This window comes from Labrus mixtus, chromosome 2 (assembly GCF_963584025.1).
Source record: "Labrus mixtus chromosome 2, fLabMix1.1, whole genome shotgun sequence".
NCBI classification, from domain to species: domain Eukaryota; kingdom Metazoa; phylum Chordata; class Actinopteri; order Labriformes; family Labridae; genus Labrus; species Labrus mixtus.
In genome coordinates, this window is record NC_083613.1 from 22,976,361 (window position 1) to 23,001,891 (window position 25,531).

Below are 25,531 nucleotides of genomic sequence, written 5' to 3' on the forward strand. Positions count from 1 at the left end.
AAATTTGACATCGTTCCTAAAGACAAACAGCAGGTGTGAGAGGAGTCAATAAGCATGTGATCTAAAAAGAAGCAAGTGATGGGGATCCCGGGATCCTTTGAGACTTCAGGTCTGCAGGAATGGCTGCAGTGCGGCGGCAGCTGGAGGTCGAGGCCTTGGTCCAGCTGTTCGCCGTCTCCTCTAAAGAAAGCCTCTGTATTTTACTTTGTCTCCTTGTTTTCCCTTCAGCCGGCTCGTGACAGAGAGCAGACATATCACTTATGTTCTGTCACTGTCCTCTGTTAGCTGAAGATTCTCATGAGTTTATTGTTTTGGTATTTGCTCTCATTTTTATTCATTTCTATTTCAGCAGCGTTTTCTTCATTTATTCATCACCAGGAAGGAAAAGAGAAAAAAAAAAAAATCATTTACTTTCAAAGTCAAGTCTGTGTAAAAAAAAAAAAAAGAAATAGCCAGCAGCTTGTTGTGACAGGGCTATGCTACCTCCAGAGAGTTTACCGCCTGGCTGAAGTATGGGAATATATCATTAAAATAACTCTTTGACATTGAAGCCTGACGGCATCCATTTTCTGATGTAACCTTTCGTCTTGTTTTAGTCGACCCGACATTTGTTACGGAAGTGCAGCTCCAGACGAGAATGCAGGGCTGTGTTTTTTTCGAACGGAGCACAAAGGTCATATCTGGCTGTAATTATATTCATCAGATGCAGAGAGGAGAGAATGCAGCCTCACTCCCTAAGAAAATATTTAGTAGGAGATCAAGCTTGAATTTAGGCTAATTTGCTAGCTACTTATGGCTGCACTTTTTCAGTCTCACGCTTGATCCAAAAATTAGAGGCAGGGAAAAATACTTTGCATTTTTTTTTTACTTAGTGATCTTTTTCTACAAAGTGTAAGTTTCAAAAAGAGGAAACTGTTTTACTTTTCCTTTAAACGCACAGAAGAAAAGTGCACTTCTGCATTAAGGATAGGGACAACTGTTATCATTCATGCTGCGCCAAGATGATTTCCACAGGAGAGCGTGTGGCTGCCAGTAGGCTTGAGTAGGCTGTTTTGTATTTATGGCTGGAAAGAACCATCTTTTCTGGGGATTGATTTGGCCCCGGTGCAGGCTCCGTGTAGCTGAGGTGGCAGAGTAAATACCTGAAGACTAATGTCTCTGTTCTGGTAATCAATACTCGCCTCATGACCACACTGCTGGCTACGCTCCCGTTAAAAACAAATTTGTTAATTTTGACAATTTAATTGCTGTGACCGTGCATGCCTCTTGTTGCATAAGCAGGTAGTTGAACCTCTCAGACAGGGAAATGGGGTCCTGGAAAAAGTAAAAACCTGTTGGGATTTATGCAATTTTTCTGCTGCCTGTGTGATGTGTGACGAGGTTGAAGTGCACCAGAAGAGCGATTATTTTCTAAATGTGGCACCCATGATCTTTTTTCCCCTTTTATTTTTTATTTAAAATGTCTAAATCTAAATGGTTTTGACTTGTTTTTCATTGCAATTGTTTTTTTAACATGTCATTAACTTTGAGTTAAAGGCTTAATATGCGATTTTTCACACTTAAATATAATAGAAATCAAGTATATCCTCCGAAAATAACTCTGTGAGTCATGACTGTCTACAATGAGTGTAACACCCGCGTCCCACTGTCTGTGATGATTTCCAAGTTTTCCGAGTCCTATCTTCACTTTGTTTACAGCGTGAACAGCCGGCCGGCTCATCCCGGCTCATAAAAGTTGTTTAATTGAGGGACTAGAGAAAAGAAGAATAACATACTGTACTCACTGCTTAACTGTGTTTCTAGATCACGCTCATTTCACGTAAATGTACATGCAGTGTGAAGATACGAGCATAATGAAGATCGCTAGTATTAGCATGCTAACACAACAATGCACCGCGAGTTGTTTTGGTTTCATGCTGGTGCTCAAGGGCGACATCTGCTGGATCAAAAAATCGCATAAAGCCTTTAATTTGAGTTACTTTACATTCTCTACACTTGCACATTAATTGTTTTGCAAATTCAACTTTTTTTTTGCATCTGCAAAATAATCGACATGATACAACACACACACACACACACACACACACAATGTCAAAACCTCAGACTTGTCAAATTACTGGAACAGAAAAACAAACAGTATCTAATTCAGTAACAGAAGGAGTGAGGAGTTAGCACGCAGCCTGTCACTTCTGTCCTCGTGCCTTCTACGTGTGCCAGGTATTAACTGACATAACTCAAAATAGCTTTTCTTTTTTATTCTGATAGACACAGTCGAACAATATTTTGACCGTTCATTTATTTGTTGAACTAACTTCAGTGTATATAATACAGGGGAGCTATTAATAACTCCAGGGTAACACAGGGAGCGTGGTTTTGGTTCAGCCCAGGCACCAGGGTTCAGTTGCATCAGACTGTGTCAGTCTTAGATAATGCTCGTTAGTAGTACTCTATGTGTTGTTCATGTTAACGTTGAAATGCAAAAGAAGTTCAAATACACGGCTGTTTTTAAAGCTCCTTATAGGTCCCCTGTCCACTTTGCCTGGTGTGAATACAATGGCATGTGGTACGTATTAGAGGAGCTGGTAGTAATTTCAGTGCTGCTAACTAAAGAATCCTCCAGGGAGGCTTAATTACAGGAAGACCATTCTAAATATCAGTGAGCTGCATATTTTCCATGACAAGAGATTTTTTATCCCGGCTCTTGTAGCAGTTTCAAAGTATAAAGCCACATGAAGCAGCCGTGCTTTTTTTAGGAAGTGCAAATGATCTCCCCTCAGGTGATGCAAAAAAAAAAAAAAAAGAAGTCTGCTAGGTATATGTTCGACATCTCACAGGATCAGAACTGGGTTACTTTCACCAAAAATGCTGCGTTAGAAAACACAGAGGCTAATGCTACAGTGCCAGCTATGTTTACAAAGAGAGTAGGACTTACCAGCCAGTGGTCTACACTCTGGACTTGTGTCTGTGGATCCTTACCATACACCGTGGGGGAAGGCTTGGCTCTGTAAATGTTTACAGATTACAATTTTTCTTAAATAATCTGTTTTGAACCTCATGTCACGTTCAGTTGAAATCAAAACAGGCAGAGTGCGACTTTTCTTTAATAATAGTTGGAATCATCTTAAATAATTTGAAATTTTCTGTTTGTTTTCATGTATGTTTAAAGGGTAAAATGCATTCAGGGTAAGGGGTTGTGTCTTGTGCCCGCCTTCACCGTGCTCAGCAAGTCTCTGAATGCATCACAAAGTCAGCATTACTAACTGTTGAATCACTTTTAAACCACAGTGCTAATCAACGTACTACATTATTAAAACAACGTGTCTTATGAAAAGTGGTGAAGGAAAGCAGGTCTGAAACAGTACATTTTACTTTTAAACTAATGTTAAATTTCATTTAAGATTCTGATCATAAAGTTTTCATTCATTTACCAATAAACCCATTGTAGCTGTAGCCTTACAACACATCGGGGAAAGAAGCTAAAAAAAAAAAATTCTATTAGCCATCAGTTCGTAATTTGTCATATCAATAACTATTTTATTTTATTTAATAACTTACATTGTCACTTTTTACTATTTATAATGGTTAGTGATTGTTTTTTTGTTTTTATTTGAAGAGGGAAAATGTCTGTTTGGTTTCAGTTTATGAAAACTAGCTGAAACATGTTCTTGTTGAAACTTTAATTTAAATAAAGTTTAGTTTTTTTGTGTGTGTGAAACCACAATACAGCCTGGAATATATGTAACACTATGCAAAACACTGTATGGGACCCTATAATGTATTAAAGATAAAATCAATTTAAAAAACCCTTCCCCTCCCTCCAGCATCTGAGGAGGATATCCTCAAAGGGAAGCAGTCCATCAGGAGTCAGGCTCTGGGGAATCAGAACTCTGAGAGTGAGACGTCACTGGATGGAGACGATGACACGCTGTCATCTTTAGACGAGAAGGACTTGGAGAATCTAACAGGTAAAGAAACAACCAAAACCTATCAGTCATTCTTACCCCTCCCAGTCCTACTACTACACTGTTATCCTGCAGTGCAGACAAAATACCAAAATGTTAGTGATTTAAATGTTACCGCTTAATATCCTGCACATGCAATTTTACGGGTTTTTGTCTGTGCATTTATATCTCCCTTCACATTGCACTGATTTTCACAAGCTCTTTGTTACGATTATAACTTTGCAAAACGTTTTCATTATTGCTCAGTGCACACAGTCCTCCTAGGACATTGCTGGTGAAAACACACTAGTTGCAGTTTTCTGTCTGCTGCTGAAGTTCTTTCACAAACACACACACACACACACCCACACACCAACCCAGCAATTCTCATAAAAAAACATTAAAGCAGCAGTAGCCCTGTTTATCCCAGGATACTGCACAAATGGGATATTAAAGAAAAGCAGCACTAGCCTGACTCAAATACTCTGACACAGCCTCATATAAGATTTAATCCAACTCTTAATGTCAGCTCTTTGTGTCCATTGAAACATCCTTTATCTAAATAATCTTAATTAAATATAATGTAGTCTGCTAATCGGATTGCAGTGTAATCCGCATTTTTATGAGCAGCTTCAGCGCTGAGCAGCCTACAAGCTGCATTAATGGGGCTCAGAAGGGCATAAAAAGAACGCGACTGGATGACAATGGGATTAAACGTTGAACCCTGTTTAATAAAGAGATATGTTTACATCGAGAGCCGAGCCGCCTTAAGCAGCTGTCTGCTCCAGGTGTAATTGAATGTCTTCAATTGGGGGGGGAAAACAATGTTATTTCAGCCCACGGAAATCATGTCAGTACTCGCGGGGTTCACGAGAGACAAAGGGATGAATATCTATGTATCTGTTTATTCCATCCCGTTTGCACGCGTGTGAGGGAGCTCATGAGGGAAATCAGGCCGAGCTCTCTGCAGCCTCCTCTCTCTCTCTCTCTCTCTCTCTCTCTCTCTAACACATCTGCAAACACAATGGCTCACATATTTGCAGAGCCGGGCACAGCTTTCACCCACAGCTCCCCTGAGCCACAATCTCATTGTCACACTGGCATAAATTAAGATTAATGAGAGATTAAACAGGGCTTCACCCAACAGTCCCCCGCAATCAATGCATTCTGACTGACAGTCGATTTTTGGTCATTCTGAACTCATAAGTTTAATTCAATTTATTATTTGCCGATTTTAGGATTTAGGCATTTTTTTTGTTGAGGAACTGCACGATCTAAAAAGTAGAAATTGAGTTTTTCTAAACTATATTTAAAAAAAAAAAAAACGAGTTTACCGTCCAATTTAAGAAAACTACATTGTGGCCGAATCCTTCAGTCATTTGTGATATGCAATATAATTGTTAGCTATAAACAAATTATTTGAGATAAACGGGCTCAACTTTTAAAAATAGCAAAAAAAAAAGTAGGCCTATCGTTATCTCTCGCGTGTTTATCCTTCCCTTTTTGTAAGCGTGTCAATTATCCACGGCAACGAGCGAGGCCCACGGTGGGTTTTCTGACTGTTTTCGTTTTGAGTCTGAAGTCAACTCCCTTGTTGAGTTTTTATAAGTTTACCTTTACGGTTGGCCAGTGTTATTTCCCTGCTTGAAGAGGAGGACACCCCCGCTTGTTTTCTGACCGACATGTGTCTCCCCTCCTCCTCCTCCTCCTCCTCTTCCTCCTGTAGGCCCAGTAAACTTGAGCACGAGCGCTCAGCTGGTGGCTCCGGCTGTGGTGGTGAAAGGCACCCTGTCCATCACCGCCTCCGAGCTCTACTTCGAGGTGGACGAGGAAGAGCTGGGCTTCAAGGCCATCGATCCAAAGGTGAGAGACTCTGAGATCCATTGATCATGCCTAATAGTGTTGAAGCCGAATTTTCTTTAGAGCTGTTAAAGTGATAAATGTTGGATCTTTAAATAAATTATTATTTAATGAAGCATTGACGTAGCTCCTGTCTGAGTAGATCAAGTTTGTTATAAAGTTAACAAAGAATAATATTTGTTTCCACAAGTTTATTTGATATAGCCTAGTTATTTCTTGCACTGTATTTCAAGTGATTAAAGTGTCATTCAACGCCTTCCGGATTTTTCACTTTATTATAGGCTATATTTAGAATTGGAGAAGCTATAAAACAACGCTGTCATTTTATCATTAATAGCGTACAAAAAAAAATACACAATAACACAACGGTTAATTGTGTTAATCTTAGATTTAATTTTTTTGTGTTTCTGATAAATAAAAAAAATCTTAAATGGCTAAAACAAAAATGGATCAGGCCTTCGAAATAGTATAATTTTCAGGTCAGCAGCATAGCCTTTTTTTAGGGTAAGCAGATCGTAAGGCAAAACAGCAAATTAACAAATATTTAGCTTTCATTGTTTTTATGAATAAAACAAATTTGGAGCAATTCTTGTAATCGTACTGGGCCCTAGTTGTAGCCTTAGCTTGATGCCGAGCAGACTGCTGACCCACAGGTGGTTGTTAGTTTCACACCGTATACAATTGTATCGACCTATAGTTGTTAATTTAAAATCATAGTTAACATGATATTCACATTTATTTCTAATTGACTTTATAAAAGAAATGAAAATATATATTGTATGACCGATGTCTATTCTGAGCTCCACCGCTTTAGAAATCCATTGGCATTAATGAGATAAGTTTTAGGCCCTGTGCTCGTGCTGCTCTTTAAACAGAGAGCAGGGATGCTCCCAGGCCCATATATTAACACCAGTTTGCTGATTTACATTCATTCGAAAATCCTTTAGAGCCTGTGACGCACTGTAAAAATAACTTATGGCCTCAGGTCCACTGTGTGCACATTCCTTTTTAAATTTAGGGAAAGTGTATCTCTCTCTCTCTCTCTCTCTGCACTCTCTCTCTGTGCAGAATTTCCTCTTCTCGAGAATAACGAATACATAAAATATTATTTCCATCAGACAATAGCAATGTAAAATGCAACAGATTGGCCTGCAATATAAGCTGTCAAAACATGTCAAGACACGAGGCCAAGTTGTAATTTAATTTGCAACATTTTTATTAACATTTCCTTTTAAGTCACATAATGAAAAAATTGAACTTGGCACGCTACATTTTATTCTTCCACTTAACGATTTTGTGCATATAATTAAATAAAAGGTTCTTCACTTTGTGAAAACATTTAAAGGAGACAACTAAACGTTAATATTACATTTATCTGAAAATGTACCTTCTCTCTCTCTCTGTGGCAGTGGCCCAATTGCTCCATTTTTTAAAAAAGGGGGTTTTCTGTTGTTTGCTCGCTGCATTCTTTTGTTACTGATTTTTTCTTCTTCACATTGCTTGGAGAATAAGTTGCAGGATCGTCTTTGTCCTTCTCTTAAGTTTTATTTATCCCAAAAAGTCTCATGTCTCGACGATCACTTTATAGTTTGTCCAAACTTTTCGCATTGGTAAGGATTTCCCTCGCTAGTCTCCATGTCTGCTTAGCAGCAGCCTCCAGGGCCGAGTGAGGCTTCCCCTGAAACAAGTCCAAGTTTGGCAAGAAGTAGTGGGGACATCTGCGGCACTGCAGGCAGGATATGAGCTGCAGCAGGATGCCGTTTAGTCGGTCTCCGAGGCAAGACTCGTCCCAGTCGGTCTCTCTCGGGTGTTTCTCGCACTCGTACAACAGCAGGGTCTTCATGTGGTAGTTCTGGAGCGGTTGGCCCGGCAGCTCCAGGTGCCGGTCTCTCAGAGTCTTGAGCACGGACAGACACTTCTTCCTGCAGCCGGCCATCAGCAGCCTGTTCTCGGCCTCGCTGAACTGCAGCACCCATGCGTCGCTCTCTGCAGAGCTTTGCTTCCCCGTCAACGAGTAACACTCTTTGGAGAGCAGGTTGAACCCCTCTGCTTTCACTTCTGCTACCCTGTTTGGCCCGGGCCAGGGGATGTGGGGCATGGGCCACTGCGCTGCACTCCTAGGCCAGATCCCCGTGCACTTGAACGCGGGGGTGATCTGTACCACATACCTCTCCCTGATCCGCAGTCTGACCTCGCTGGTGTCCGCCACCATCTTTACCACGTCGCGGTAGCTGCATTTATCCACGGCCTGCGCCACCAGAGTCTGGAATCTGGAGCGGATCTTTCTGGCTGAAAGGTACCCCGAGGCTGTTATGAACTCGACCCACAGTGACATGCTCCTTTTCCGGCCATCACTCAGCTTCAGCACCGCGCAGCCGGGCAGGGAGCCATCATCCACAAAGTTGAACACCCCCATTTGGTTGAGGTAAAGCACCACCTCGAACTCATTTGGAGAGATGACCTCCATCCCCTCGTAGCGAGCGTCTATCTCACTGAGGGAGCTGATGAAGCGCGGCTCCTGCACCTCCACCTCCTTCAGGACATCCGACACCACTTTACAAACCTCCCGTATGGTCTTCGCAATGGCCGCTTTGCGCGCTTGGCATCTCTCGTTGTGATACTTGTTCAGCTGGTAGACCAGCTTCGCCTGCGTCGCGATCATGTTGGGGCAGAGGTCCGGGCTGTACACCGGTGAGTCGCAGTAAGTTGACGGATCCAATGCTTACCGGTAAAGCCAGAGGCAGACGCTTCCCCGTGCAGGAAAAGTGTGTAAGCAAAGTTTTTTTCTTTGCTTTTGCAGCGGATGGACGTCAGTGTGAGGAGGAGGAAACGGATAGTGATGCAATGCAATAGCCTGTTAAATATCAGTCCAACTCATGAGCACTTCCAGCGTGGCTAGGTAGATTCATATTCAGGGCTGCAGGTCAACATCCGCATCAGACGCTAAAGGCTAAAACATCGTCTGTCTGTGACCAACTCATCTCCTCGTGCAGTTATTCTCTCCTCTCCTCTCGTGCCCCCAGCTCACTTTTCGTCCACACTCAGCTGTGAGCTGGACTTGTGTACTTTATGAATGGCTCCTTTAGCAAGAGTGAAAGTGGGTCGGGCTTCTCTTCCTGCAATCATGTGCAGAGCTGTCAGTGCACGCAGCCAATCAGAGCAGAGAGCAGCTGCAGACCGGATCGGCACGGCAGCATCAGGGCGCGAGAAAGCTGTCCGCTGCTCTCTAACCGACACAGGGAAACACAAACCTTCAGGTTTATACGAGTAAATTCCAGTGTATACTCTCTAAGCCAGCAGTAAAGTATTTATGGTGGAAAAGTGTGGCTATTTGCGCGTTATTTGGCCCAGTGTGCTCTGAGGATAAGACGTTTTGTGGGAGTGACTTTTAACGTTAGTCCTGCTTTTATTCTGCACATAAGACTCATTTCTCCTTATCTCCGATTTTAATTCAATGGATTTTTCGTGTTTTTCTTCCGTGAAAGGCTTATTTGCAGCATATATGACAGCAGGTATTCCCTTTTCCATCCGTTTACGCAGCATGTCCTACTTTGTGTCTCATTTTTTTTTTATAATGTATGCTTCTGTTAGGCTATACGTTTTTAAAGTGGGGTTTCCCTTTTTTTCAACATTAGAAATCTTAGAGACATGGTTATTTGTTTACGCAGTTATTAATTAAAACAAGACAAATAAACCAATTGGTGTTTTATTTATTTTTTAATTTGAGATGAAGTTTTAATTCCGGAATAATTCGGCCCATTAAGCGCCTGTGTTGTTAAATCACATTTTCATGGAATCGTTTCTACATATAAACTCTAAAAAATTGTAGGCCAATGCTGTTACATACTGTTCAATAAAGTGGTGTTTATGTTCTTTTAAAATTCCGTAGCCATCTCCTGCACCTGCTCCTTTGGCGCAGCTTTGATCAAGGTGGACTCTGAACTATAATAATCAGACATGGGGCCTTTTCTTCTCATTAGCTTATTCAGCTTACTAGTTGATTTAGATTTGAAGAAACTTGAGCATTATTTTAACAGCTAATAGACTATTTAGAGTCAAATAACTAACACGAGACGTGTTCCGCGGCTACACTCTCAGTCACACACACACACGCACACACACGCACACACACACACGCTTAATTTGCCCGTGGGTTTATCGCTAGGAACATTGTCCATACTGAATAATTTAACCGGGGGTCTCTAAAGGTTGTGATCGGAGCCTTCTTGTCATCTAGATGTTGTGCTCGAGGACTAAAAGATCCATCACTTTTTTATCCTCAGACACTTTGTGTTGTCTGTGAGATATATGTAGCCTAGACTTGTTTGGATTTTGGAAAGGAAAAAAAAAAAAGAGAACCTTGCAGTGAAAGTCATGTGAGTTTTTAGCGGAGGCTTACAGTTTGTTGCAGCGCGTTATCTCTGAAATCACGTGTCTGCTGTTCCACTTAATGAGTTCACCGTCATTGAAGATGTCTATGGTGAAATTAAACGGAGTTAAGGGATATTCTTCTCTCGTTTTAATTCTTCCATCGCTCATGTAGGCCGATAGAGTAAAATGAGTGTTATAATTTGAAGTGATAATATTTTCTAACGTTCGATCAAAAGGGGATTTTTCTCAATATAACAGCAGCGTTACAAGTTATCTATAATCGTTCCTGTTTTTAAAGGAAAAATGTACGTTCACGCAGAGACTTTATGGGAAGATCATTTTCTTGCATTTCGCCTTTGGCTGCATATCCCTGTCACCAAACCTTATGTTTCAAAAGTCCTCAAAATTAAATTATGGACTATTTTTGTGAAGGTGAAAGTGTTTAAAAATAGGCCAGAACTTCATGTTGTCACATAAATATATATATATATTTTTTACAAAAAGCAGGATATTGTTTTAACAAGATTTCCAGAAACCATTTACTGATAAAAAGTAGCCAACTATGCAAAATGGTCTTAAATAAGACACAAACATTTCAGAATGGGCGAAGATAAATGAGCCCTCCTTCATAGTTCCCACATCTTCTGGACTTCATCATGTAGAACTTTTTTTGCAAGTGCTGATGAGGCTTTTTAGGCTTTTTGACAACTTTCTGATTTAGTTCAGTGCAGTGCAAAAGCTGCTGACTATTCTAGCTCCAAACAAAGAAACAAATTATATAAAACATGGAAAAAGTCAAATCTAACTCAAATGAATTAAGATTTACATTGTTTTATTGTTGCTTTATTTCATACAGAGTCAGCAGCTTTTCACCAAAGCTAATATATTATTTATAGTATTTCATTAACACAATTTGTTGTTGGAATTCTCTGCAGTGTTAAATACCTTCGACCCTGCGAGGCTTGTCTTCCAAGGCAAGGCAAGTTTAGTTATATAGCACATTTCAACAACAAGGCAATTCAAAGTGCTTCACACAAGACATCAAAAGCATCATGACAGAGGAAAGAAAAGAGACATTAGAAATAGAAAAGTTATTTGAACTTAAGTCTGTGTGGAGTGGGTTTGTTTCAGTGTGAACAATCCTCAGCTAGAGAAATCCTTGAAGGGGGAAACATAGCTATTTCTGTAATGGTCTGTAACATCTGTATTTGATGCACAAGCAGCAAAATGAACACACATTTTGGATATTCTTCCCTGAACTTCTGCACTATTGGAAGAAACTCTGGAATGACAAGCAACAGTTGACTCTGCAACTTTGATTTATTGTGAAATTGAACAGAAATATTAAAGTGAGATTCAGCGTTGCTTCTCTGTAAGGGGAGCTCTAGTTATGCCCGTGTTTGGAGTTAAGAAAATATTGAAATAAATGAGAAAAAATGTCTGGCCGTTTGATCCCAGGATGGCTGTGTATTATCACGCTCACAGCTCCGGGGAGATTAATCGACACTACTTGGAGAGCAAGTGTCCAAATATTATGAAAGACATGCTAACTGTAACTTAGTGAAATATGGTGAAAATGGCTCCAGAAAGACCACTTCTTTAACCATGTGTTCTGAGAAATAATTTATTCCATTGAAATTTAGAATGAAATGTACAATGAATTAGATACATTTAACCCACCTAGTGTCCTGTTGAAATAAGAAGATAAGCCATATCTCCTAAAAACGTACAAACCATTTCCATACCTGTGCACATTTCACAAGCAAGATTGTGATAAAGAGCGGTAGGATCAACAGCCTGAGACAGCTGGGAGCAACTTTAAGAGCATTACTCAAAACTTTTTGCTCGTCAAACCTTCTTCTATAAAATGTTTCTCCTTCTACTCCCCTTATGGAAATATATATCTATTGACAAAAGCAACCGGATTGTCTCTCACTCATTCATCCTTTCTTGCTGCCTCTTTATGCCCCTTTATCTCCTGGAACATCCTGAATTATCTGTCGTTCCCTAAAGGGTTTCCCCCTGGTTTATATTGACTGCAGAGAAGATCAGGGGGCCTGTCAGAGAAGCTCTTTGATCTGAGCCTGTGTGACCACTCCACAGTGATCCCCTCACCAGTACAAAAACAGTGTCCATGCCTCTGCAAATCTCTGCCAGCTGATGAGTAACCCCTCTGCTTTTCCCCTCATTTTCTGTCCTTCCACGGTCTCTACCGTCCTTCTTATCCCTCTCCTCCCCTGCCTGATCACGTTGAGTACCCCCAGGTGGCTCAACACTTCTCCTAAAAAAAAAAAAAAGCTTATAAAAAGAAAAAACAATCTCAAAAGCGTTATATGTCTTTAAATATTTCAGGGAGCTTTTATGAGGGTCTGTTTTATGACTGCTGTAGAACTGAATGAATTTGAGATAACTATTTCAGTCTGCTTCTTCTACATGAACAACATTTAATCTAGATTGTTAACTTGTGCTTTACTGTACTTTCAACAAATGCAAAATCAAGTTTTTTTTTTCTAACCCTATGTAGCCTAGTCCTTGCAGTACAAGTTAGTATGGCTATGTTTTAAGCATAGCACAGCATTAAGACTTATTAGAATAATTAAAAAACAAGTTTGTTTTGCAACAGAATGCGCAATCTCTCTCTCTCCCCCCTGTCTACTTGAGTTAGAGTGCTTGGTAATTCCAAGTGATAAGAGAGGGGGATGTCAAAGCTTGGCATTTTTAGGTACTGCTCTTTTTCTTCCTTTTATTTTCTCTGCACACGTGATACTTGCCGGAAAAGTGGCTCACTGCCTAACGACACATGTGCACACATACCAGCACTGGCACACTTTAGAGCCGAGTGGGTACATTTTTGATGCTCTTTTTTCACACATTTAGTTGCCGTCTCCCGAAAACCGGAGGTTCCCAGCTGCTCCCTCCGTAGAGGGTTCAAAGAAAATCATCGCAGGCAACTAATTGCCTGGCAGGCCTCTGCATCTGCTTGGCAGAGAGCACAACTGATGAAGTCACAGAGCAGATGTGTGTTTACGTGTGTGTGTGTGTGTGTGTGTGTGTGTGTGTGTTTGCGTGTGTGAGTGTGTTTAGAAGCACCCTCTCTGTGTTTAGACACAAGCCATCAATATTGTATGTGGAGTTATTGTTGCAGAGCCACTCCTGGAGACTACTAATATTGCATGAATGAGGAAGTGAAACTCACTCCTCTTCCAGCTGATTGGTCAAAGGAAATACAAGCAAAAACCTGGTTGGTCTAGCCTGCCCTTACGTCCTTAATGCAGTCTGTGTGTATTACGGACTATTCCTGAGTCCCAGCAATATTCTGCTATTCCCTAAATCTGACTGTGGATATCTATCTGTGTAAGGAGTAGCTCGGTGGCAAAACATGACTCTTACAATCAAACCTGCTGGAATCAAGGTCATTTCAGAGTGTTTCTGATGGATATATAGAGCAGTGAGGAAGATGATATGACGGCAGAAAAACTCAGAAAGCAAGTTTTTCATACTTAAGAAAAAATATTATTTTCGTACTCATTCACTTCTCAAATTAAATTTGTCTGTTGACTTTTAAAGACACAAATTGAAGTTGGCAAACAAATAAAACTTTATCTTGAGAAGTCTTTTTTTTTTTTTTCTTAAAGCCTTATTGGGAAAGCAAAGCACATATAAATGACTATTTAATATTATTCCTCGCAACCATTGGTAACAAATGTAGCCTATCAGCCGGGTGAAAATAACTGAGTTGTTTCATTGATTTGGACTGATTATTGTATCTAGCAATTTATACAATAAAGATGAAATCACTGAGTATTTTTTATTTCTTCAAACTAAATATCATACAATGTAAAAAAAACAACTATACTTGCAATATTATACATTTCTTCACATTACCATAGAAAAGTCTCCCAGTAAAGTGACAAAAGGTTTAACTTTGCTACTTATTCTGACTCCCATTGTTACCCACACTTTGTTACCAAAAAGTTCAAGCAAGAGGCTTCTACTTTCCAAAGAGTAAAACTCAATTTTTGGAAAGAATACCAGTTAATATTTACTAAAGGTCAGTGTTCAACTTTGGCCTTATGCAATGATAAACCCCCATTGAGAGCACATTGGTTACTCTAATTAGTGGGGTGGTGACGGCTCCTCAGGGTTAGCTGGAGTGGCTGAATGGATGGTCACTCAGTCATAGAAAACCACCCTGGTGTTATGTAGCCACCGGTCCCATATCGTTAAGCTCTCCCTAAAGTGTCAAACTGCTGGGACTGCAAACCCCTCCCCCCCTCGTCCCTCCACCCTGCTCACTCAGCCAAACTCTCATGGTCGCCAGGGACGACCTTCGGCTGCAGCTGCCAATCACGAAGAGCCATGGCAGCAAGAGGTCTCTGAAAGAGGAGGCTATTGATTTTTCAGTTAGAGTCTAAGTAGTGTGTGCTATAGGACTAACGGACAGCCCAAGCAGGTATGTCATTATCAATGAGCCCAAGAAAACAGATCTCCTCACTCACTCATTCATATTGGCCTCGTTCCCTCCCTATGTCTCTCCTTCATGCTGTTCCTTCAGCTCGTGCGCTCTGACAGAGTGCATCCTGGGATGGTCAATAAATCGCTCAGCCACACCATGACACCAACTTGCAGAGTGATGGGTTTAGATGACCTTCTTTCTCTTTCTTACACTTGTTCACTGTCTGACCCTCCTTGTTTTCCAGTTACAGTAATTACAGCACTTTGGAAGACATGAAGCGTTTCCTTACTAAAGGCAGACTTGCTATCATCACAGCAGCCATTTCCTTTTTTTCATATTTTCTTCGTCCCTGAATTCTCAACGTCCAGGGTCAGTTTAATCTTGAGGATCTTTCCCTCATGGCCCACTTTGGCTCATCCAGCCATCAAGAACTCTAATTATTATCATACTGCTCCTCTCATTTTGCCTTAGTGCTTATGTCAAGTCCCAATCCGGGCTTCGGGAGCCACCTGTCATTAAGACATGTGCAAACAATTACAAGTGATACAAGCTAATTGGAGTAGATAAAGCTGAATAAAGGTTTTAAAGCTTACTGAAGTGGAATTCTGTTCCCCAGTAGAGCAGTTAAATGTTCTTAACTATCTCTCTGACTCCCTAAAAAATAAGTATCCTCTTCCATTATTTGCTCTCACTCCTATCACATCATTAGTTGTGCTTTAGTCTCTCGTATTCCTCTTCAGGAGTGTCATCTGCTGGGATGCGGTCAGTGCTCCCCCTGGCCAGATGTAGAGTACTCAAGAGTGATGGAGAAAGAATTGATGTTAGACTTCAAAGATACGGCTTCCCTCTTTTTGATTAAAGTTTAAATTTGTTGTTCTTTCGGCAAGTTTTTAATATTCTAGCTCGTGGTTTAAGAATTCCAGATGCAGTTTATTTTATTGTTTAAAGATATTAATACAGAAAGGCTGTAAGGAAGGTGAAGTTGGTGGTCTGAAACTTGGTTGGACCACAACTTTGATCATTTAAATAACTAAACTTTTGTTTGACTACCTGTATGTGGTCCCCCAGAGGATGAATCTGTCTGACAGTGGTGGTCTTGTGCCCTTTCCTTAAATAGATAAGGTAGATAGTTTTGTTTTTTGGGAAATATGCACTACACTTCATGGATTAGATGTTTATAGTCCCCTGAGGATCATTCCACTGATTTAAGTGAAACCCTGAATATTCATTTTGGGCAGCCAGCAAGTACATGTTTACACTTATCTGGTGTTCAGTTCTATTTGGATTACCTTGGCCAGTCTCACAGAGCCTATAGAATGCCTTTAGACGTTTGGTTAAATATTATTCAGTGATGTATTTATACTCATCAGTTTTTTTTTCTGTAATGAACACATCTAATCAGACATTTTCAATTCTGTCAGGACTTTTCTTTTCCCTTTCTTAAAATGTAAACTGAAACTCTTGTGCAAAGCAGCCTGGTGAATCTCGGAAGCTAGTGGTAACCAGGTAGGACAGGTCGAGGAAAGGCGATTGCCACATTGGTAATCACATAAAGAGCCATTAGACACGGTGTCATCTTGACACCTAATGATGACTAATGTCTCTCTTCCCTCACATACACAAGTACACAAACAACCACCCGATCTCTTTTCACTAATAAACGTGCTTGGCTTCTCTCTATCCCTGTTTGTGACCTGACTTTGGAGCCTAACAAAACCACGTGCCACTGTGGCCGAGACCTGCCCGACCTACACTTAACCAAGCACCTCCAGACAAAGAACTGCCGACCACTCTTTGCACCTGAGCCTAGCCCCTCCATCATGCTCCATCTCTGGGCTTGACTGGGCCAGTCAGGGGGCAGGTGCCTCCCCTCCCTGCCTTTGATTGATCCCCTCTCTCCATCATTTATTCCCTTCATCTGCCTCTGACACGCGCGTCAAAGGCAACACAACAGCCTGATGGATTGGCCTGTTTATGGATGCCAGTCTGCCTGGTAGGCTACTGATATTACAATCAGCACCTGTGTACCTGCTGTTCACACAAGCCTCTGTTATTCAGCTGAGGTCAGAGACACCAAGCTCCCATTGAAAGATCGATGTCCAGCCCCGCATATTGGAAATTGGAATTGTAAATGTGGTCTTGTTTTGTCAGAAATGTCTGCACTGAATTCCAGATGATAAAACCAGACCCATGTGTTGTTGAATTTGAGTAAACATGTGTTGTTGAACTGCCTTTTATCTTCAATTGTAATCACAGAATACTTAAGAAATACAAAGGCCGAATGACAGGACTCGTTCATAATGTTCATCAGTGTTAATCCCACATTTAAAAAAAATCACGTTATTCAAACCAGATGTATCAGTTTCTTAAAAGAAGCAGATAGCATTGACGTGTACTCTGTGTAAAGACGTGCACATGCTGTGGAGCAGACTGTTACATTGCTGAATTCTGGTGCTTTCATTGCCTTTATGGTTAATGACCCATCCAGTCTGGTTGGAATGGCACATCCATGGGGACATTTTGCAGGTTACTTACTTATCCAAGACTCTTTTCTAGCAGACATCAGCGTAACACAGCTTTCATTTGTGCAGTATATAAATTGGAACAAACTACTCTTGTCCGCAGATAATATTTAATTCTTCTCTAAATCACTTCTTATTCATCTTGTAGCAAAACATCTGAACAATAAAACCAAATCGATGCACATCCAAAAAAAATGGAAACAAGTAATTTATATTATTTTAAGTCTGTATCATAATGAATAGTTCAGATTCCATGTCGTAGATTACATTTTGAAACTCCTACTGTAAGTATTTGAGTTGACAATGGATCAAATGGGAAATTTTGAATCTTGAAGTTGTCGCCTATTTTCCAAAACTCTACAGTTCTCCTCATGGCTACTGGACATTTGAACATCTTCCAGCCAACTATCTTGCTTTTATAGCACTCAGCTCTCATCTTTTGGTTCACCCTTCTCTTGTCAATGTTTTAACACACTGTATACTCTGTGCGCTGCACGAGTCAAAGACAAATGTAAAGACTTTGTGAACATAAAGTAACATTCAGAATTTAAAAGCATAATGTTTCCTATCCGATCTTTCTAAGACCTGAAATAAGCAAATATTGAACTTGTATTTTTTAAGTGGACAAAGCATAACTCCATATGCCTCTGTATTTGCTGGTTCTGCAAATGACTGATCTTGCCAGCTCTGTTTTTATTACTAAAAAGTCTAATAACTAAGGCTAAGCCTTCACAGCAGACAACACCTTTTATCACTAGACCTGTGATTGGTTTTGGTCTATCCTTAAAAAGCTCATACACAGGAACATATTTATCAGACATCTACTATCACCACTTCTTCCCAAATATTGTAGTACTAAGTATGTATTATAATAACTTCAAAATGTATTTGATAATAATGCTTGTTAGTTAAATTCACTCTATTGCAGTTGCTACTCCAAATGCTTGTCACTGATAAACCTGTAGCCCCAATTGAGTCAACTTCAAATTCTCAAAGTCTCCACTTCCATTCCTTTGCACCAGTCTGCTTCTCTCCCTCATCCTTTGCTCTGTCAACCAGGCCAGAATTCCCCATGAGGGGTGTACTTTTCACCCTGCACCCACTTAAGCTGGTGACAATAGCCGGATTAAGAAAGAATTTACTCCAGCGAAGCTTTCCCCAAACCCCAGAAAAGGCCTATCCATCACTAAATGGCCAAATGAGAGATTGAAGAAAAGCAGGGAGAATGCGATAGGAGCCGGTCAGCGATCCTAACCTGTCTGATGTTTGGCATGGTGGCTTATAGAGGAGTTCGGGGGGGGGGGGGGCATTAGCATTGAGTTCAAAATGGCTCCTGTGCTTCCAGGCTGTCCAGTTGATTTTCTGAATACCGGTGAAAAGCATGTACACTTTTTTCCCCCCTCCTTTTCCTGATGTCCAAGTGTTTACCGATGAGCTCGATCAATCAACAAATGAATTCAAACCCTTTCAGTTCACATTTCTAAATCAAACTTAATTTAAATGTGTAACTGTAATGGTAAACGTTTAAAATGTGCATTCTGATAAAGCAAGGACAGCAGAGAGGGTCTTCTTAGTTTGTAGATGTCAGCTGCATTTCACGATCCTCTTCCCTTCACTTATGAAGCTTTATCCATCCTTTGTTCCTCATGCCCTTTCAGCTAGTTTGAACCCTTTGAGGCCCCACTCTAAGATAATGAGATAAAAAAAAAAGGAAGCCCTGATCTTGAATGTAAAAGAAAATACCAGAATGCTGTCTTTTACATCATTTTCCAAAACAGAAATCTTTCATATTGTCTGATGTACTAAGCTACTACTAAGCTATATTTCCAAGAATTTAGTCGCTCTTAATTTATATCCCTACAACCAACATCAGCGGCCTTAGTATTCTATAATGTTTCAGGGCCCTTCCTTCATTGTCATATCTTGAATCTTTAATGAGTTAATGCACTGAAGTCTTCAATTCTCTTCCAATTAACCCCGCGACCACTGCAGCATTTCCCTAAATCCACACAGGGCCATTTTTTTTGTTCCAACTTCAAAAAGGATAAGCTGTGAAGGAAAGGGAAGGAGAAAAGGCTAACCTGTGTGCAAACAGTGAAAAGGGCCAGAATAGGGGTTTAATCCCTATTAGGCTAAATTCAGACTAAGTGGCCCCAAAGATCCTTTCAAAGGGGGATGTTCTTTAGGGAGTGCAAACTCTGACTGGGTGACGTTTGGGACTGAATACTTTGAGCCTTCAGGCTTCATAACCCAACACTTGCTACAAGCTGGGCTTGTTTATTTTGCTTTAATTCTCTCACACTCCAGCGCTGCTCCTTAGTTGTATTTGTTTGTCTTGACCTTGTAGTTTGTTTTACTTCCCTCGAGGCAAATGGAGCTTTATGTGTGACCAGAGATTACATCTTGAATTAGTTACATGATTTTACAACAATTGTGCCTATCAATCATTGAGGGACTCCAATGCTATTTATTTTGATGCCTGCTGACAATGCATCCAGTATTTTATCTGCTTTGTCTGCTCTTGTTTACACACAAGCTCAGGCAATAACCAATAATGCATGATGGCAGCTTATTGTTAGATATGTGCATTTTAATTTGTCTTTCGTGTTAATTGTTTTTTTAAACAGGAATTGCATTGGAACATCGTTGGTACTTTAATATCTGTCCATTCAATGTAAAGCTACATACAGCAGCTTGTGAGCTTAGCTTAGCACGAACCTCAAACATATGTAAACTGGTAGCCTTGCTCTTTTCAAAAAGTAACATAATACGACCAGCTACACTTCTAACACAAAGAGATTAAATCTTTTTTTTATATATATATATATATATATAAAGAGTCGTAAGAATTTGGAGGGTTTAAAGAGAGACAATTTTCTTATCAAACTCTGGGCAAGAAAGTGTATTTTTTATTTAATGATTTACTTCTTTTTTCAAATTGGTAACCTGACTTTTCATGGCTCTAAAGTCAGCTATAATCACTAGTACACATTTCTATATTTCCGTATATTATAGCTCAACTATTCCCATTGTTTAACAATCACAGAGCACATGACCAGCCAGAGATGCTGTCATAGCCCGTTTGTTAAATCACACTCTTGCTGATCCACAAAGGCTACAGGATAACTGTCGGAGTGTGAAAGTCGAGTCATGTGGCTGCACTGTCTCGAAGTCATGTGATTCCCGGTTCTTATGGTGGGGGAGCTTTGTTATCCTGTTGAATGATTCTCCCCCCCACCACCCCTCTCAACTCACCAACCGTACACGTTCTACCTGTGAAAGCATTTGATTCAAACAAGAACCTCTTTAGAGAAATCAGTTTATAATGAAAATATGTTGCTCCATTTCTCCAGTACAGTCCCCTCAGTTCTTCTTCCTCCCTCCTCCTATCTTTATTTTTCAGGCTATCAGTCAATCTCAAAAGCAAAATCTGTCTTAATTGGCTCCAGAGGGCTCTGGGAGGCTTTGTGTCAACGGTGATGAGGGTCCTGATTGGTCCAGAGGCTCAGGCAGCCAAGAAACCCTTGTTAGTGTGTCGGGGCCCTTTGCTTGCTCGTTAGTCCGATGAACTCATTTACTGATGGGGGGTGACAAGGCCTCGTTTACCGGGTTGGAACAGTGGGTGGGGGTGGGGGTGGGGGTGGGTGGGGGTTAAGGCGCAGGGGTAGGAGACGAACAAGAATATGGCCAAGGAAATAGTTAAGGAAGAGAGTAGGATTATTAGGGTAGTAGGATCTGTGTGGATGCACACAGAGAAATCAAGAAGCAATTTAAATGTCAGCTTGTGTTTGGCTGTGCTTTCTTTCTCATTAGCTCCTGCACAAAAAGCATTTTCAGCGTTCCTCTCCACTGAAACTCTGTAATTCTCTCACTCGAATGAGCACAGAATCAAGCCAAACGAAAAAAGCATAACACTTTCGTAGTTATGTTTTTGTCATTTTTTGGGATATTTAAGTAAAATGGGATTCTTCTGTAGTAATCAGTGTGTAAAGAATCTGCAGTCTCCATAGTCCTCCATTGTTTGCATGTTTAGTCATTTTGTGACACATGGAGTAGTAAGAGGTTAGCAGGTTCTTCCAAAGGAAAAAGCAGGAAGCAGTTCTACATGCTGTTTTGTCCACAGGTTTTTTTTTTTTCCTTTTTTCTTTATGAATTCTATCAAGTTCTCCCAATACTGCTTGTCCCTCGTCTCCGTTTTTGATGTTGATGGATCACCTCTCTTCCTCCCGCTCATTAATTTCATCACCTTATCTCCCACACCACTTCATTTGACCAAAAGGTAATAATAAATCCCTCATCCATTATCCTTTAACCAAGGCAGCCATGCGGAAATGCTTAATAACAGGCAACAAATTGAACTTCAATCACCTCAATTTCCTTCAAGGATGCACGGCACATTAAACCCCAACGTGCAAATATGCATGCACCACTTATCAAAGACTGTTTACGGGTAATATTCAACCCCTTTTTTTTTTTTCTTCTCAAAAACAACTCTGGTGGTGCTAGAATGAGACTCTTCTTCACATTTTATGAAAAATAAGGATTATTAGGAATTGGCAGAGGCTTCTTTCCCTTCAACTCGAGGGTCTTATCAGCCCAAAAACACACACACCCTCAGTCTGGTAATAGCAGAGCCAGTTGAGAGGCTCATCTATCTTTAACCACACTGCTGATAGTTGGTCTGTTACTCCACTTACTCTTTCCTAACTCGGTGTAATTTCAATTAAATTTCACCTGTGTCTCCATGTTCCTTCACTTGACTTTAGCCATCTTTCTAAAGGTAGAGGAGGCTGTGTTGGTGCAGGAGCTGGTGATGGAGAAGGTTCACTGGCAAAGGGCTGTCTTCCAGATTCAGCACTGACAGTTTTTGCGTGCGTGTGCGGTTACACACCCTAGCCACAGTCACCCGGCCCCTCTTCATGTGTCCCTCTTCATTCCGCAGTCTTTTGGGCATCTGACAAAGACAAACGACAGTGCCTCAGAAATGAGCAGCAGCGCCAGGCGCACAAACAGGTCGAAAGAGGAGAGATGGAGAGAGAGAGAGAGAGAGAGAGAGAGAGAGAGAGAGAGAGAGAGAGAGAGAGAGAGAGAGAGAGAGAGAGAGAGAGAGAGAGAGAGAGAGAGAGAGAGAGAGAGAGAGAGAGAGAGAGAGAGAGAGAGAGAGAGAGAGAGAGAGAGAGAGAGAGAGAGAGAGAGAGAGAGAGAGAGAGAGAGAGAGAGAGAGAGAGAGAGAGAGAGAGAGAGAGAGAGAGAGAGAGAGAGAGAGAGAGAGAGAGAGAGAGAGAGAGAGAGAGAGAGAGAGAGAGAGAGAGAGAGAGAGAGAGAGAGAGAGAGAGAGAGAGAGAAAAAGAGCATTGCAATCAAGACCAGTTCCTTTGTTTTCTGTTTGGCTGTGTCCTCCCGCGTGACGCTTTGAAATTGATCTCGGGACGCAGCAGACCTGAATCCATGGATAATGTTCCAGTTGAAATGACACATCAATAAAATCGTGCTTTATGCTCAACCAATCATGTTGACATATAAGCGCCTGATCCATTTTATGTTCCCTTTATGGAACCAGCCATCCTACTCTCAACCTCCAGACTTTTAAAATTTATTTTTGACCATTTTTAAACTTAACAACCCTTTTTTTTTTTTTCAGGTAGTAAAATATAAATCCAATCCAAAACCTTCAGTTTTTTTTTATTCTGCTATTGCCTCTGTAGCATTTTCATCTCTTTGAGCTTGACTGATCCAGCTCCACTATCACTATTTATCACAGAGGAAGTCGGTGCAGCCATAATTCCAGCTCGGACAATAACCTCCTCGCCGTTGTAATTTGTCCAGACGTGGTCGGAGCAGCAGGAGCATTACAGCGCGGATAGTTTGTCTTGCACCTTGTCACCCGCTCAGCTTTTTCATCTGCAAGGGAAAAGGGCGCCACAGATAGTGACAATGATCTCAGGAACAGGGAGTGCTATTTACAGCGTTCCAGGAGATTCATCGGTCCAGGGAAATATATGATATCTAGCTGCCTCGGCCTCTGTCACATCTATCTGTGGAATCAGAGACTGCAACTCTATCAGTTCAAGCCCGAGCATCATGTTGACACCCATCCGGAGCTTCATGAGTGTACTCCTAGGGGATGAAATGAGTCAACGTCTCCCTTTTGTAAGGTTAAAGGTTATGCTTCAAGCGTTCACTCACCATACACCTAAAAACAAGAATTTCATTTTTTATATGAATGAGGAGAGAAACGCGTTGTTTTATTTATGAAGGAAAAGTGTTCAAGTGTTTAACCATGTCCTGTTGACATGGTTTTCTGATAGGCCTCTTTTTCTGTTAGAGGAAACTAATTACAGATTTAAGCTTGTTTGCCAGTAAAGTTCAATGTCTGAACTTGCAACAAGACTGCTAATGAGAAGCTGTGCTCAACAATATCACTGTCTGTTTATATGTACAAATTACAACTAAAAAAAAGTAGCGTTTCAATATAAAATTCCTTGAAAATGTAAAAGAATTCTATACAAACCTCAAACTTAAACGTGGAAACGTAAGACTTAAACCTCTTTTTTATCGTCAAAAGAGAATAGATTAAAAGAATAGTTTTACTATAATAAAACGATGTTCAAAACTGACATGTATCTAAATTGATTGTCACACTTAAGAAACTAGAGCTTTGATGACTGAATTGCCACGTTTCTATATTCATAAAAAGCTAAGAAACAAGCCTGTCCTAGAACCTACCAGCTCTTTAAACTAAAATTAATGATTTTAATTTTGATATGTTGAGTCTGTGTACTTTTAGCTGCATTTTGTGTGTAACTACCATTCTTCTAATTACAGTTTAATAGGCTCTAGATGTAGAGGTAAATCTTGTGAATCTGCTTCTTCTTCCGATTTCTTGGCGATTGCTGGCTTAGACGATTGATACACCACCATGGTCAAACCAAGAAGCCAAGAAGCAAGCCTCTGACAACGGTTGACTTACTTAGTATAGGATTGGAAATAAGAACAACAGCTAGCTTACAGTAGCATGATACAAACGTTTACGCAATCTGCTCCCAGCCCACTGTGAGCTCACTTATCCACATCTTATAACACATTGTTTAATGTGTGCAAGAACAGAAGTGTAAAAAATAGATTTCTCTTTTTTTTTTGTTAATATCTGAAATGAACACATTTACTCAAATATTGTCAACCATCCCAAAAATACTTTAGAAATGATTTTCTTTGAGGATAAAACAGTCTTGTCTGTGCTGTCTTCACAATGGCGTTGGCTAAACGTTGATGTGACTGGTGTAGTCATCTTTGAGCTCCTGATAAGGTAGACAGGAGGCTGGTGGATGCAGCACCAGGCAGCTTCTCCAAGCCTCTAATCCACATTTAATTGAACTCCAGAGACTTTGAAGTGGGTCTGCGATGCAGGCAGGTCTTATTCCTCATGGAGACAGCGAGGGAGGAGACTGTCCTCAGCTGGTTGCCAAAGACCTCAGCTGGTCCCCTCTGCAGTCCCCTGCTTTTAATGAGCTCCTTTAACACAAGACCGAGCTTGCTAGCTGACATTTGAATATTTTTTATATATGATTAATAACTCCGCCTCTGAACCATGCTGTGACAACCTTAAAAGCATCCTTTTTTACCTTTCCAGCATATCCCTGTACGCCCCCTGTCAGATGACACTTCTGAAAGTATAAGCAGAGGTGGAAATAGAAGCCTGGTTAACAAAGCGGTGCTAAGTAGGTTAGCAGCAAATCTAAACGCTGGATTAGTAGGAGTATAAAGCGCAGGGACGGGGCAGAGCATGTGGGTCTGTCAGGCACATGGCAGCTATTAGAAAGAATTTGCCTCCACAGGAGGGACTGATTGAGATCAGTTTATAGCAACATTTCTAAATCTCAAGCTGGTCTAACTTAATAGTTTAACCTTTGAGGTGGTTACCTTCATGGACAGGCAGAAAGGTTTTCAAGCATCTATTTCACTTGATGAGAAAAAAGGCTCTTAACCTAGTCCTTGTCTTATTAAAGCAGATTTCATTTGAAAATCAAAACATCAAAATTATTTACTTGTTTCTTCTAAATATTCTAAATTTCAGATATTCCTTGTCACCTGTATGCTGTAATATGGATTATCTTTTAGTGAACTGAACATGTCCTGTTCTACCTCCAGCTGAATAGGGCCCATTCTCTTCCTAAAGGAATTCCTTTTTCATTGAGGCTGATCAATATAACACATTAATCGTGCTGTTCAGGCCGACACTGTGAAAAATGAACAAACCGGGCTTTACTGTCTGCTCCTCATCCCCGCCCCTTCCATCGCGCCGTTTTTCTCTGATCTCTTCTTTCTTTTTGAATATTTCCTTTCCTTATCCCATTTGCATATTCCTATTGAATTCACACCCT

At 40.7% G+C, this 25,531-nt stretch overlaps 2 protein-coding genes across 5 annotated transcripts in view; one reads left to right on the forward strand and one right to left on the reverse strand.

Annotated features, from left to right (window-relative positions):
• Window positions 1-25,531, forward strand: part of lrba (LPS-responsive vesicle trafficking, beach and anchor containing) — a 187,996-nt gene that overhangs the window by 108,615 nt on the left and 53,850 nt on the right. For all 4 annotated transcript variants that reach the window (XM_061057010.1, XM_061057019.1, XM_061057038.1 and 1 more), the window contains 2 exons: window positions 3,822-3,965; window positions 5,668-5,804. In XM_061057010.1, the coding sequence (XP_060912993.1) occupies window positions 3,822-3,965; window positions 5,668-5,804 (281 nt within the window). The remainder of the gene's footprint in view (window positions 1-3,821; window positions 3,966-5,667; window positions 5,805-25,531) is intronic.
• On the reverse strand, window positions 6,994-8,860 carry mab21l2 (mab-21-like 2). Its single transcript, XM_061057072.1, has one exon. The coding sequence runs from the start codon at window positions 8,461-8,463 to the stop codon at window positions 7,384-7,386; it is 1,080 nt and encodes a 359-aa protein (XP_060913055.1). The 5' UTR covers window positions 8,464-8,860; the 3' UTR covers window positions 6,994-7,383.

Coding starts and splice junctions, on each gene's coding strand:
- mab21l2 (XM_061057072.1), bottom strand. CDS start 8,463: ATGATCGCGACGCAGGCGAAGCTGGTCTACCAGCTGAACAAGTATCAC.